The sequence below is a fragment of the Hordeum vulgare genome, chromosome 1H (assembly GCF_904849725.1).
Source record: "Hordeum vulgare subsp. vulgare chromosome 1H, MorexV3_pseudomolecules_assembly, whole genome shotgun sequence".
In the NCBI taxonomy this organism is placed as follows: Eukaryota; Viridiplantae; Streptophyta; class Magnoliopsida; order Poales; family Poaceae; genus Hordeum; species Hordeum vulgare.
The window spans coordinates 478,696,619-478,712,030 of NC_058518.1; the positions used below are offsets into that span (position 1 = coordinate 478,696,619).

At 48.1% G+C, this 15,412-nt stretch overlaps 1 protein-coding gene across 1 annotated transcript; it reads right to left on the bottom strand.

The window, feature by feature from the left end:
• Positions 1–6,958: 6,958 nt before the first annotated feature.
• On the bottom strand, positions 6,959–12,681 carry LOC123447192 (auxin response factor 14-like). The gene is made up of 10 exons (XM_045123776.1): positions 12,118–12,681; positions 11,975–12,031; positions 10,450–10,635; positions 10,268–10,352; positions 9,858–9,948; positions 9,606–9,770; positions 9,278–9,394; positions 9,127–9,202; positions 8,221–8,386; positions 6,959–8,131 (listed from the first exon to the last, which is right to left on the bottom strand). The coding sequence occupies exons 1-10, from the start codon at positions 12,349–12,351 to the stop codon at positions 7,215–7,217; spliced, it is 2,094 nt and encodes a 697-aa protein (XP_044979711.1). The 5' UTR covers positions 12,352–12,681; the 3' UTR covers positions 6,959–7,214.
• Between the last annotated feature and the right edge of the window lie 2,731 nt (positions 12,682–15,412).

The following is a 15,412-nucleotide window of genomic DNA, read 5'->3' on the forward strand; positions in this document are numbered from 1 at the left end:
ACAACTCTTCCTTAAGGAAACTGTTAAGGAACGCCGTTTTGACATCCATCTGCCAGATTTCATAATCGAAAAATGCAGCTATTGCTAACATGATTCTCACGGACTTAAGCATCACTACGGGTGAGAACGTCTCATCGTAGTCAACTCCTTGAACTTGTGAAAAACCCTTTTCCACAAGTCGAGCTTTATAAACGGTCACATTACCGTCAGCGTCCATCCTCTTCTTAAAGATCCATTTGTTCTGAATAGCCTTGCGGCCTTCAGGTAGTACTTTGTTTTCATACATAGATCCTATCTCGGACTTAAGGCCTCCAGCCATTTGTTGGAATCCGGGCCCACCATTGCTTCTTCATAATTCGCAGGCTCATTGTTGTCCAACAACATAATTGATAAGACGGGATTACCATACCACTCTGGAGTAGTACGCGGTCTCGTCGACCTGCGAGGTTCGACAGGAACTTGATCTGGGGTTTCATGATCATCATCATTAACTTCCTCCTCAACTGGCGTCGCAACAACAGGGGTTTCCCCTTGCCTTGCGCTACCATCCAGAGGGATGAGAGGTTCGACAACCTCATAAAGTTCTATCTTGCTCCCACTCAATTCTCTCGAGAGAAACTCCTTCTCGAGAAAAGCTCCGTTTTTAGCAACAAACACTTTGCCCTCAGATTTGAGATAGAAGGTGTACCCAACTGTCTCTTTTGGGTAACCTATGAAGACACACTTTTCCGCTTTGGGTTCCAGCTTTTCAGGCTGAAGCTTTTTGACATAAGCATCACATCCCCAAACTTTAAGAAACGACAACTTTGGTCTTTTGCCATACCACAGTTCGTATGGTGACGTCTCAATGGATTTTTATGGTGCCCTATTTAAAGTGAATGCAGCTGTTTCTAATGCATAACCCCAAAACGATAACGGCAAATCGGTAAGAGACATCATAGATCGCACCATCTCTAATAAAGTACGATTACAACGTTCGTACACGCCATTACGCTGTGGTGTTCCAGGCGGTGTCAACTGTGAAACAATTCCACATTGTCTTAAGTGAGCACCAAACTCGAAACTCAGATATTCACCCCCATGATCAGACCGTAGGAACTTGATCTTCTTGTTACGATGATTTTCAACTTCACTCTGAAATTGCTTGATCTTTTCAAATGTTTCAGACTTGTGTTTCATCAAGTAGACATAACCATATCTACTCAAATCGTCAGTGAAGGTGAGAAAATGACGATATCCTCCGCGTGCCTCCACACTCATCGGACCACACACATCGCTATGTATGATTTCCAACAAGTCACTTGCACGCTCCATTGTTCCGGAGAACGGAGTTTTAGTCATCTTGCCCATGAGGCATGGTTCGCACGTGTCAAGTGAATCAAAATCAAGTGACTCCAAAAGTCCATCGGTATGGAGTTTCTTCATGCGCTTTACACCAATATGACCTAAACGGCAGTGCCATAAAAACATGGCGCTATCATTGTTAACTCTAACTCTTTTTGTCTCAATGTTATATATATATGTGTATTATCACTATCAAGATTCAATATGAACAATCCTCTCACATTGGGTGCATGACCATACAAGATATTACTCATAGAAATAGAACAACCATTATTCTCTGACTTAAACGAGTAACCGTCTCGCAATAAACAAGATCCAGATATAATGTTCATGCTTAACGCAGGCACTAAATAACAATTATTTAAGTTCATAACTAATCCTGATGGTAACTGAAGTGAAACTGTGCCGACGGCGATTGCATCAACCTTGGAACCATTTCCCACGCGCATCGTCACTTCATCCTTTGCCAGCCTTCGCTTATTCCGCAGTTCCTGTTTCGAGTTGCAAATACGAGCAACAGAACCGGTATCGAATACTCAGGCACTACTACGAGAGCTGGTTAAGTACACATCAATAACATGTATATCAAATATACCTGATTTTTCTTTGGCCGCCTTCTTATCAGCCAGATACTTGGGGCAGTTGCGCTTCAAGTGACCCATACCCTTGCAATAATAGCACTCCGTTTCAGGCTTAGGTCCAGCTTTGGGTTTCTTCGTCGGATTAGCAACAGGCTTGTCGCTCTTCTTCGAACTACCCTTCTTTCCTTTGCCGTTTCTCTTGAAACTAGTGGTCTTATTCATCATCAACACTTGATGCTCTTTACGGAGTTCTGACTCTGCGAATTTCAGCATCGCGAACAACTCGCCGGGTGACTTGTTTATCCCTTGCATGTTGTAGTTCAACACAAAGCCCTTATAGCTTGGCGGCAGTGATTGAAGAATTCTGTCAGTGATAGCCTCTTGCGGGAGTTCAATCCCCAGCTCAGCTAGACGGTTTGAGTACCCAGACATTTTGAGCACATGTTCACTGACACACGAATTCTCCTCCATCTTGCAAGCATAGAATTTATCGGAGGTCTCATACCTCTCGATCCGGGCATTCTTCTGAAAGATAAACTTCAACTCCTGGAACATCTCATACGCTCCATGACGCTCAAAGCGACGTTGAAGTCCCGGCTCTAAGCCATACAAGACTGCACATTGAACTACTGAGTAGTCCTCCTTACGTGTTAACCAAGCGTTCTTAACATCTTGGTCAACCGTAGCGGGTGATTCATCTCCTAGCACAGCATTAAGGACATAATCCTTCTTCCCAGCTTGCAGGAGCAACTTAAGATTACGAGCCTAGTCTACAAAGTTGCTTCCATCATCTTTCAACTTAGCTTTCTCTAGGAACGTATTAAAATTCAGGGTGACTCTCGCGTGAGCCATGATCTACAACACAAATATATTTAAAGTGGACTTAGCCTATGTTCAAGATAATTAGAGTTTAACTTAATCAAATTGCTTGCTAAACTCCCACTCAAAAAGTACATCTCTCTAGTCATTGAGTGGTTCATGATCCAATTCCACTAGCTCAAGTCCGATCATCACGTGAGTTGAGGATAGTTTCAGTGGTAAGCATCCCTATGCTAATCATATCAACTATATGATTCATGATCGACCTTTCGGTCTCATGTGTTCCGAGGCCATGTATGCACATGCTAGGCTCGTCAAGCTTAACCCGAGTGTTCCGCATGTGCAACTGTTTTGCACCCGTTGTATGTGAACGTTGAGTGTATCACACCCGATCATCACGTGGTGTCTCGAAACGACGAACTGTAGCAACGGTGCACAGTCGGGGAGAACACAATTTCATCTTGAAATTTTAGTGAGAGATCACCTCATAATGCTACCGTCGTTCTAAGCAAAATAAGGTGCATAAAAGGATTAACATCACATGCAATTCATAAGTGACATGATATGGCCATCATCACGTGCTTCTTGATCTCCATCACCAAAGCACCGGCACGATCTTCTTTGTCACTGGCGCCACACCATGATCTCCATCAACGTGTCGCCATCGGGGTTGTCGTGCTACTCATGCTATTACTACTAAAGCTACATCCTAGAAATATAGTAAACGCATCTGCAAGCACAAACATTAGTTTAAAGACAACCCTATGGCTCCTGCCGGTTGCCGTACCATCGACGTGCAAGTCGATATTAACTATTACAACATGATCATCTCATACATCCAATATATCACATCACATCGTTGGTCATATCACATCACAAGCAAACCCTGCAAAAACAAATTAGACGTCCTCTAATTGTTGTTGCATGATTTACGTGGTGACCATGGGTATCTAGTAGGATCGCATCTTACTTACGCAAACACCACAAAGGAGATATATGAATTGCTATTTAACCTCATCCAAGGACCTCCTCGGTCAAATCCGATTCAACTAAAGTTGGAGAAACCGACACTCGCCAGTCATCTTTAAGCAACGGGGTTGCTCGTAGAGATGAAACCAGTCTCTCGTAAGCGTACGAGTAATGTCGGTCCAAGACGCTTCGATCCAACAATACCGCGGAATCAAGAAAACACTAAGGAGGGCAGCAAATCGCACATCACCGCCCACAAAAACTTTTGTGTTCTACTAGAGATTACATCTACGCATGAACCTAACTCATGATGCCACTGATGGGGAACGTCGCATGGGAAACAAATTTTTTCCTACGCGCACGAAGACCTATCATGGTGATGTCCATCTACGAGGGGTATTTCAGATCTGCGTACCCTTGTAGATCGCACAGCAGAAGCGTTAATAAACGCGGTTGATGTAGTGGAACGTCCTCACGTCCCTGGATCCGCCCCGCGAACCGTCCCACGAACCGTCCCGCGATCCGTCCCACGATCCGCTCCGATCTAGTGCCGAACGGACGGCACGTCCGCGTTCAGCACACATACAGCTCGACGATGATCTCGGCCTTCTTGATCCAGCAAGAGAGACGGAGAGGTAGATGAGTTCTCCGGCAGCGTGACGGCGCTCCGGAGGTTGGTGGTGATCTAATCTCAGCAGGGCTCCGCCCGAGCTCCGCAGAAACGCGATCTAGAGGAAAAACCGTGAAGGTATGTGATCGGGCTGCCGTGGCAAAGTTGTTTCAAATCAGTCCTAATACCTCCGTATATATAGGTGGGAGGGGAGGGGCCTTTCCTTGAGGCTCAAGGAGCCCCAAGGGGTTCGGCCGAAGGGGGGGAGGAGGAATCCTCCTCCAATCGTAGTTCAACTAGGATTGGAAGGTGGAGTCCTTCCCTTCCTTCCCACTTCCCCTTTTTTTTCTTTGATTTTTTCTTATCCTGCGCAGGGGCCTTTTTGGGCTTGCCCACCAGCCCACTAAGGGCTGGTGTGGCACCCCTAAGGCCTATGGGCTTCCCCGGGGTGGGCTTCCCCCTCCCCCCAGTGAACATCCGGAACCCATTCGTCACTCCCGCTACATTCCGTGTAATGCCGAAAACTTTCCGGTAATCAAATGAGGTCATCCTATATATCAATCTTCGTCTCCGGACCATTTCGGAAACCCTCGTGACGTCCGTGATCTCATCCGGGACTCCAAACAACATTCGGTAACCAACCATATAACTCAAATACGCATAAAACAACGTCGAACCTTAAGTGTGTAGACCGTGCGGGTTCGAGAACTATGTAGACATGACCCGAGGGACTCCTCGGTCAATATCCAATAGCGGGACCTGGATGCCCATATTGGATCCTACATATTCTACGAAGATCTTATCGTTTGAACCTCAGTGCCAAGGATTCATATAATCCCGTATGTCATTCCCTTTGTCCTTCAGTATGTTACTTGCCCGAGATTCGATCGTCAGTATCCGCATACCTATTTCAATCTCGTTTACCGGCAAGTCTCTTTACTCGTTCCGTAATACAAAATCCCGTGACTTACACTAAGTCACATTGCTTGCAAGGCTTGTGTGTGATGTTGTATTACCGAGTGGGCCCCGAGATACTCTCCGTCACACGGAGTGACAAATCCCAGTCTCGATCCATACTAACTCAACGAACACCTTCGGAGATGCCTGTAGAGCATCTTTATAGTCACTCAGTTACGTTGCGATGTTTGATACACACAAAGCATTCCTCCGGTGTCAGTTAGTTATATGATCTCATGGTCATAGGAACAAATACTTGACACGCAGAAAACAGTAGCAACAAAATGACACGATCAACATGCTACGTCTATTAACTTGGGTCTAGTCCATCACATGATTCTCCCAATGATGTGATCCAGTTATCAAGCAACAACACCTTGTACATAGTCAGAAGACACTGACTATCCTTGATCAACTGGCTAGCCAACTAGAGGCTTCCTAGGGACAGTGTTTTGTCTATGTATCCACACATGTATCTAAGTCTTCATTCAATACAATTATAGCATGGATAATAAAAACGATTATCTTGATACATGAATTATAATAATAACTTATTTATCATTGCCTCTAGGGCATAATTCCAACAAACCTTCTTTACGCCAAACTGACAATTCAAGACATAGTCCATTGTTCAGTTGTAAAGGGGTGTAGTTTTTGCTCTAGGTGAAGCTCAACCTTAACATGTCTTTACTGAAATGCTGGTATATCAAAACAGTGATTGAAACGAAGGAACACGATGTGCCCTTGAGATCTGGTGAGGGATTGTTGAAACTTTGTGATGGGCCTTAGGCCCATAAGACAACTTCAGAAATCTCCAAGGGCCCATGTAGGTGGTGGCATGACAAGGTGGTTGTGGGAAGTTTAGCCTCACCCCGCTAGTGGAGAAGAAGTTGGACCCCTTTATAAGGGTCTCTCTTCTACATGCTATTGAAGAGTGAGAAGAGAAGAGGCCCTCGCGCACTCCTCCTCCGCCGCCTGCTGCGTCGTGTCGCGCCACGCCACGCCGGAATGAGCCGAACCGAGCTCATACCTACTCGCTTATTTTTGCCGGTCAGGAACGGGGAATATTTTACGGATGCGCCACGATCTGAGACGTCGGATCATGGGTTCAACCCACGTCTCTCCACCCGGCCGCCTATATAAGCAGGGCTAACGCCAACCCTAGCCGTCCTGTTCACCGCATACATGGTCAACGGGAGAGCGGGCCTCCGAAACTCCGGCTCTCCGGATCCTGTACAGGAGAGGGACGATTAGCTTTTTGGGGAATGATCACGCGACTGCTCGCCTCCGTCCGTCTGCTTCGTCTACTTCCGCGTCGTCCTCGTCCGAAAAGAAGGCGGCAGAGGATGTTGTCGCCGCTGCTAAGGCCAACTGGCCGATCGAAGGGTATAACCCGTTTATCCCGCTCCTGTTTATTTCTGCCCTGGTGATACTAGCTATATTCGTAGATGTTTCTGTTATATGCATACTACTTGCTAGTATGCTCCATAATCAATGTGTCATGAACCTAATCGATGTCATGTTAGTAATTATTTCGTGGATTAGTCTATTCAAAAAATTGCTTATTTATTCGACACATTTTACTCCAGATATAGTCTATAGTCAAATCTCTAGAAAGGTTATTTCGAAACGGAGAGAGTACATCAGTAGCATCAGGTTCCATAAGCACAAGCAGATGTTCAGAAGGCGACTATTTATAAGAAGCAGCATGGAGCGTCAGGTTTGCCGGGAAAAGAAAAGGTAGCATCAAGATCCACGCAAGTATGCTAAATAGAATCTAGAACTAAGAGAGCAGCCTAGGTGAAATTACAGACGGTTTCTTTAACCAGGGAGCACGAATTGCCCGACACTACAATGCAGCCGAAGGAACCAGACCTTGACGGCCATTGCACTCCCGCCCGCAAAGCACAGCAGCATCTACATCAACGTCAACATCACATCCCCAGAGGAGCAGCAACGATGGCACGCATAGCGCTAGGAGCATGGTGGCCGCGCCCGAACAAGTCGAGCACCCGCGGGTCGGCGCAATCCTGTTCATCGTTCGAATTCCCTTCATTGGCGCCACCATCCCCACCTGCTCCTCCCACTGCCTTCTGATCAGTCAGGGAGAAACCAAACAGCCTGCAGTTGCTCCGCCCGACGACGACGTCTCTGGCAGCCGCCGATCCAGGCCTACTGCCGTCAGTGCTCGCAGGAGTCGAGGCCTTTATCCATTCTTCAAACCGACGGCATCCCGTTCCCGTTACGCTTGGCCTTTGGCGCTGTGCGCACGGCCAAGTCTTCTCCGTCTCCCTCACCATCTCCATGGGACGACACTGGCCGCCATACGCACCTATGTAGCTGCTGGTTCTGCTTTCCAAGTCGAACTGCGGGACCGTCGCCTGGTTGAACATCAGGACAGAGGAGGGAGAAGATACTTTCGCCGCCGCCACTGCCGACGGTGTGAACTGATTGAGAGGATATCCTTGAGCTGCAGGGGACAATCCAATCGGCGCCGCTGATCGCTGCGTGTAACCAAACGGGCCAGCACCGCCGTGCTGCGTGCGGGCGTCAAAAGCACTTCCTTGGTAGAAGCGAAGTGCTTGAGACATTTCTTGACCTTGCAAGACCTCTGAGAATCTGACTGACTCGCCGAAGCCTGAGGAATGGTAGGGAAACTCAGAGCTCTGCTGCGGGATGTAGTTCCGTACATTTGCGGAGAACCGAATGTGATCCGGAGGTCGAAACCTTGCCACATCGGGTGACTGAGAGCGCCCAGCACCCTGAGTCCTAGAACCCATCAACAATTCTTGACCTTGCAAGACCCTGTGGAAGTTTCCTGCTTCCATCGAGTCCAAACAACCATTTCCATCTGCAAGTTTGATCACATGGATAATTGGCAAATGGCACAATTGAGCTAGCATATATCAACAGATGTGTGCCTCAAGCCGTTGGACCTACCCGTAACTGGAGCATCCAAATTGCCTTGAGGAAAGTACAATTTAGCTCGCTTCGAACTGGATGCTGACAGACAATCAGTGACTGAAATCGAACCACCAACTCTCTCGATCTCCCACGGAGAAACTCTACGTTGGTGGTTGCAATGAGTGCTATCGTCCCATCGTACCTGTAAACACATGAAAACAAAACAAGACTTCACTTTAGTGGAAATTTGAAGATCATGACTTTTTAAATAACTGTAGAAAAAACTGTACAGGTAAAATGTATCTGCAGTGATACATTACAAAAGGGAACTTCCTAAAGGTGATTGATATTTTCCATTTTTCAGCTCAATGTGTTATGAATCAGATATCACATATGGATCGCAAGGGCAACCCACCGCCTAAGCTCAGTTTCGAAAAGGATTTTACTTTGAGAGTAGACTTTTGACAGTTGATAGGGTTAATATTTGCTCTGATATTTAATTCAACTTAGCTTCTACCACCCTATCGTAACACTTTGCATACATGTTCTTGTGCCCTTATACCCAACTATTATATTCACTATTAAATACTCCCTCCGTCCCAAAATAAGTGTCGTTGATCTAATATAAAATTTGTGCTAACTTAGTACATATTTTGCAACACTTATTTTGGGACGGAGGGAGTACCTACCTGGTCCAAGTACTATTAAAATTCAAAAAGTGCACCGAGTCTAATTGCAATTTAGATAAAAAAGAGCTACCGGGTCTCTGAAATACTAAATACTTAATAGTGAGAGGAGCTCATTTCACTAAGAGTTGGAATTGCGCAGTCTTTATTTCAGAAGAAATAGTGGCAAAAATTTCTTGAACATGATGGTCATGAATATACAATTGAAGACCGCCAGAGTTGAGAACTATAACAAATATCTCACTCAAATGCATACCATCAGGCATCTCCATTTTGATGCAGGCCATCTTATGGGGTCTACTTCACTAATACCTGAAATCAATCCAGTAGACCTGCAGAACAAAACAAAAAATTCAAAAGACTGATGTACAACAAGCAAATTTTCAGTTGAGCTAAAGGACAGAGACCTCTCATTTGCATCATCACTCTCATTGGAAACTTTAAATCTCATTCCAATGGAAAACGTATGGTTTAAGCTCTTGGAGAATCTCCAATATGGCACTATAAATTCTGACGCTCCACTCCTGCGAAAGGATGAAAAACTAGAATTATTTAGTTGACTAGCTATTTTAATACTTAAAAGGCGTCGAAAAGTAGAAGAATAAAGGTCCATGAACTTTCATATGCATGTGAAAAATAAAAGGCGAAAGGACCATCAAATTACGAAGCCGGAATAGCATAGGACTTCAAATGATTAATTAAGTTCGCTAACTTAATGTGCATTGCTCGACAAACCTTGGGTCGAAACAAACATGGAAAATACTTCTATTTTCTAAGGAACTGGCAACAGCAGATAGTGTGTGCAACTTTGAGTCATTAGTGTTGACCGCTTCAAAAAGAGCTTCGTTTCTGAGCTGAACCGCTCTCCTTACACCCAATCTCAGTTCACCATCATCACCTCTGTACATAAAAAATGAATGCCTATGCCAGTGAGAAGAGTGTAGAAAACATAAAAACATTCATCCATTAAACTTGCCAGATGCTTACCGAAGAAATAAAACTGCATCCCCGGAGACTAGTTTTTTCTTGTTGACAAAAGAACTCCATCCAGTTGTCAGAAGATGCCTACGGGGTTGACCTGGAATTCCAGAAAGTATTTACATCCCATCAAAATTTGAGAAAATGTGACATAAACATACCAAACACTGCTAGTAAAATGAGTACTACTCCCTCCGTCCCATAATATAGGACATAAACAGTTTTTTTGTGTGTGTTTTCCACAGGTTGCACGAATAGGCAGTGGCGGAGCTATGTTTGGGCCGGGAGGGGGAGGGGGGCTGTTGCCCCCCAGCCTTCGATGAATTACCGAAGGATTTTTTTATAGGGAGGCTTAGATTAGATTTTTTTTAGCAGCTACAACAAAATTCTGCAAGTAATAATCATGAAATGTTCCACACCTCTATAGATATGGCGGAACCTCCACTGCGTGCCATGCAAGTCCTTGGCAACGAGTTCTTGAGAAGGCCTGACCTGCTTGTAGTCCTACAAAGAATCGAAGAACCGGAAATGGTCAGATCAGCAAATACAACTGAACATACGATTGTGCAGGTTACACTAAAATTATTTCCAAGCGCCTCACCAGATGTGCGAAACAGTCCTCCGCAGCCCGGCGAGGAACAGAGAAACCTCCATGCGTGCTCGTGTCAGAGGCAGTGAGGGTCTTGCAGAACATGTGAGGCATGCGAGGTTTGTTTTCTCCATCGCCAGCCGCCATCTCGTCCTCCCCCTCTTCGGATCCACGCTCACGGACGCTTTGCCTGAACATCTGAAACCAAAAGAGGAACACTTGTTACACAAAGCAATGAACAGCATTTTACCTTAGTATGCCCCCAACAATGCAAGTGCTGAGCAGCTAGAATCGCAACTCTGTGCCATATGTATTCAGGCCTACGGCTATGGCAGGACAGGTGTATCCATGCTCTGATGTACTCCCTCCGTTCCTAATACAAGTCTTTTTAGAGATTTCAAAGCAAACTACATATGGTTGTGTGTGTGTGTGTGTGTTTAAACAAAGTGTACTACTCCCTCCGTCTCAGTTTACAAGTCTGGCACATATACTTAGGTCGTCAATTTGATCAACTTAATGAGAGGCATATATAACAAAAAAATATATCATTAGAAACTTTAGATGTTATATTTTCTAATGATATAACTTTTATGTTAAACAATATATTTTATATAAGTTAAATCGACGATCTAGATACACGTGCATGCCGGAGGAAGTACTACTATTGTTTCTTTTAGAGGGAAATAAGTGTAACTTGGCCAAAGTCATAATAAAGACTCACATCCAGAAGCAAAAGATGAAGAGAAGTAATTATTCAACGATTGTGTACTGGCAGCAAGTAGCAACTGATATGTACCAAAGTTAAATGTTGCGCTTGGAACATTAAAATTAGACATAGACTCACATCCATAAGCAAAAGATGAAGAGAAGTACCACCTCTGTTCCATAATGTAAAACGTTTTTGCAGTTCGTCTTATATTATGGGACGGGGTTAGACATAGACTCACATCCATAAGCAAAAGATGAAGAGAAATACCATCTCTGTTCCATAATGTAAGACGTTTTTGCAGTTCGTCTTATATTATGGGACGGAGTTAGACATAGACTCACATCCATAAGCAAAAGATGAAGAGAAATACCATCTCTGTTCCATAATGTAAGACGTTTTTGCAGTTCGTCTTATACTATGGGACGGAGGGAGTAATTAGTCAACGATTGTGCAGTGGCAGCAAGTAGCAACTGATACCAAACACCAAAATCAGTCTTCATCAGCACGAACTAAATGCAAGTGGAACACGGAAACAAGCGAGCCTATAGCACAGTCTTCATCAGCGAGCCTATAAAAGACAATGATGTATGGGAGATGATGGTATTCATCTTTGAGGTTCCGAAATTTCACTGCTGAAAACCATATTCCTCTGGTCGCACGAAGTATAAGTGCAGGTGGAACACGGAAACAAGCGAGCCTATAGAACAGTCCTCATCACCAGCAGGCCTCTAGATCCCCAAATGGAAATGGGAGCAGCCCACCACAGCACGTGCGATCGATCTAACGGCGAGCGGCTGACAGTTGAGAGATTGAGGCGGCGGCACTCACCTCGGCCTCCGCCACCAGCGCGAGCCGCGCGTACACCTCGTCCGTCGCCGCGTCCGCCTGCAAGCACAGCAACGACCACGAGACTTGGTTTCAGAAGAAGAAGAAGAAGCGGAATGGCCGGACGAAGCCAAGCCCACACTCACGCATAGCTCGACGCCGACGACGCGGCACGCCACGTGGGGCGGCACGTGCGCCCGCCCGGCCGGCGCCGGCGCATCGCCGCCACCGGCCGCGAGGTGCGCCTGCGGGAGGTAGACGACCGCGCTCCCGCGCCTGGGCAGCGCCACCCCCGGCCCCGCGCACGCGTGCCACAGCTCCCCGCACACCGCCCCCGCCGTCTCCCCGTCCTCCTCCACGGTGTTGAGGTCGATCCCCATCGCTCTCTCTCTCTCTCCAAGCAACGCAAGGCTAGCTATACCTCCGGCACGTTAATGCTGTCGCAGCGCGGTGGTGGAAGGTGGATGGCGGTGCAGAGTAGCGAGTTATGGTAAGCAGCAGCACTAGCAGCGGTGGCGGCAGCGGCAGGATCAATGAATGCTGCCAGTGCCAGGCCCTCCCCCGCGAAGCTGACGAACGCGTCGCGCTCTAGCCATGTCGCTCTGCGCCTCCCGTCGTCCCCACTCACCACCCCACCGCGGTCCACTGACTCTCCCCCCGACGCTGGCTGCTGGCTGCGGCGGTCGCTGTTCCTCGCCCGCCCGCTCTCTCACTCTCACTGTAGCGCTGCGGCTGCCCCCCGCCAGTGCCGTGTCGTGCGGCGCCTTTATGAGGACGGGGCCCTCGGGCTTGGCTCGCCGGCTTTTTTCCAGTGGTCTTTGTTTGTTTGCTCTGCGCGTCGGGGTCCGGTCGGGTGCTCCACTGTTCCCGCACAGGATGAGAGAGAGGGAGGGCCGGGGGTGCCTCCTCGGGCCGGGCGTCGGGGCAAAGTTGCTTTCGTGAGGGAGGCTGCTTGTCTATTTGCGCTTACGTTGTGCCGTTGGGGAGAGAGGCCAGGCACCGGCAGTGTCACTGTCACGTACTGCCGCAAATGTGTATCGCTTGCTTTCCTAATGGTACAAGAGTGTGGTACGTACGTGGTTTATAAACTTTATTGGTTAAAGGGTCGGTCGTGGCAACTCGTTCCGACTGGAGGAAAGGGGGGAAAGGCTCTTCTGCTAAAGGAAATGTGTTCTCTTCTTTACTACTTCCTCCGTTCCAAAATTCTTGTCTTTAATTTGTCTAGATATGAATGTATCTAGTCATGTATTAGTATTTAGATACATCCATTTTTAAATGAAACTAACATAAGAATTTTGGGACGGAGGGAGTAAAAAAAAAGAGGCTAGGGTACTCCTACTTACTCTGATAATCAGTTGCTGGTGGCAGTGATGACCATATACTAGGTGAAATGGAGTACGTAGTAGTAGTGTAGGCTAACCAGTGTGAAAACGCATGCCTCCATCTGAAAACGAGAGCTCCCTCTACATCTAAGGGTGTGTTTGGTTCAGGAACGAAGTGGAACGGAATGTCATGATTCCATTCTAGTGGATGGGTCGGTTACGTCCTTGTGTTTGGTAGTAGCGACTTAAAAGAACGGGATGGTTACATTTTGATGTTTGGTTAGGGATGGAATGGAATGGATTTGTTCATCTTCCTCTGCTGCATCTCGTCGTCGCCATCACTGCACGCCATGGGAGAGTAGAGATGATGGGGATGCGGCCGGTGCTGCCGGCGAGGGGAGGAGGGACTGGCCGGCAGGGAAAGGAGGGACCGGCCGGCGGGGAGAGGAGGGACCGGCCGCTGCTGCCAGCGAGGAGAGGAGGGACCGGCCGCTCCTGCCGGCGGCGACGAGGGCGCGGCGCGGCGGCGACGAGGGTGCGGCGGCGACGAGCATGGAGTGCAGTAGAGGGAGATGCAATAGGAGAGCCACAAGGCGTTTCGCGTCGTTCCACCGATTTGAAGGAACGAGTGCATGACGGATCTATCTGGACCGAATATTCTCTCTACGGGAACAGTGGGTTCCAGATCGTTTTCAATCCAAACACAAGAACAGGGTCTAGGGACGGGTCGGACCCGTGACATTCCACTTGATGACTCGAACCAAACACACCCTGAGTATATCTTGTTGGGGTCGGGACAGGACGCGACGCGTGGACCAAAGAAAAGTCATTGTTTACGTGGGAAAGGTGTGTCACGCGGGAAGGGAACGACGCGACGAGTTCACGTGACCAAAGAAACGGAGCACAACCACCGGCACGGGCACTAGTATAGCAAAGCAGAACGGGTCCGCCGCAGCGGTCCGTTCGTCGACGGCCAGGCCAGCCAATCTTGATGGCGCCGGGGCCCGGCTGCTGCTGCTGCCGCCCGTGGTGGTGTGGGGGCGGCGTGACGGGCCAACCAGTTGGCGTTGGCGACAAGAGAGCCCGGGAATACAGCCGAACCGAGCCCGACCTCACCCAAGATACCCCGCTTTTTCCTCCCTCCCTCCCTCCCTCCCTCCCTGCAAGCAGCGGTCCAGCCACACAGTCAAGAGCCGAGGAGCGCGACGTGCAAAGCAGTCGGGGCGTCAGCAGCAGGGCCCCCGTCACGCACGTCCTCCCGCCTTTAACTCGGCCAGCGGCTCAGCCGGGCGCCCCCCCGAGCGGTCGTCGGTCGATCTCCCGCTTTTCAATTCTTTTCTTTCCCCTCCGCTCGTGCCCGAAGCCGCTGCACGCCGTGCGGCCAAGCGGCGTGCCGTCTGACTGTCGTGTGTGCGCTTGCTTTCCCGTGTTGGCGCGTCGGGTGACAGGACGCGGAGGGAGGGCAGCAGAGCAGAGCAGAGCGGGGAGAGGGAGAGGGAGCTCGGCTTTCCCGGGGGTCGTGTCGAGTGCGTGGTCGCTAGCTAGTACTAGTACTACCTACTACTCTACTACTACTACTAGGAGTAGTACTGCCACAGTCTGACGCCGCTGCCTCTGACTCGATGGTGCTCTGGGGGGGTTCACGTGCCCTGCCCGGCCCGCCCGGAAAGACGAGAGCCGACTGCCCAGCCCCCAGGCTTTGCTGCCATTGGGCTCGGCCGGCTGGCTCGTCGGATGCTGCCGCTGTTCACCGGTCAATGCGACAGTGGAGAGTGCAACAGTGCTTTGATCTTGGTTACAGTAGCGACTGGCCTGTGACGGGACGATGGCCATCAAGACGAGTAGGGCCCGTCTCTGTGGCGGTGAGTGGCCGTTTGTTCTAATGCCAAATTCGTTGATTAAGAAGAAGAAAAACATAAGACTGTCTGTAATGGTAGTATCATATGTAGTATCATGCATGTTAATTAGGCAATTTTGATGAGGTGGCATAGAATTAAATGAAGAAAGAGAGAGTTGAGTATCATATCATGATACCGTATCATATTAAATGATGTGCTAGTAGTATGTGTTTTGCATGGTAATAAATGAACTATGCTATGATACTAACATATGATAATAT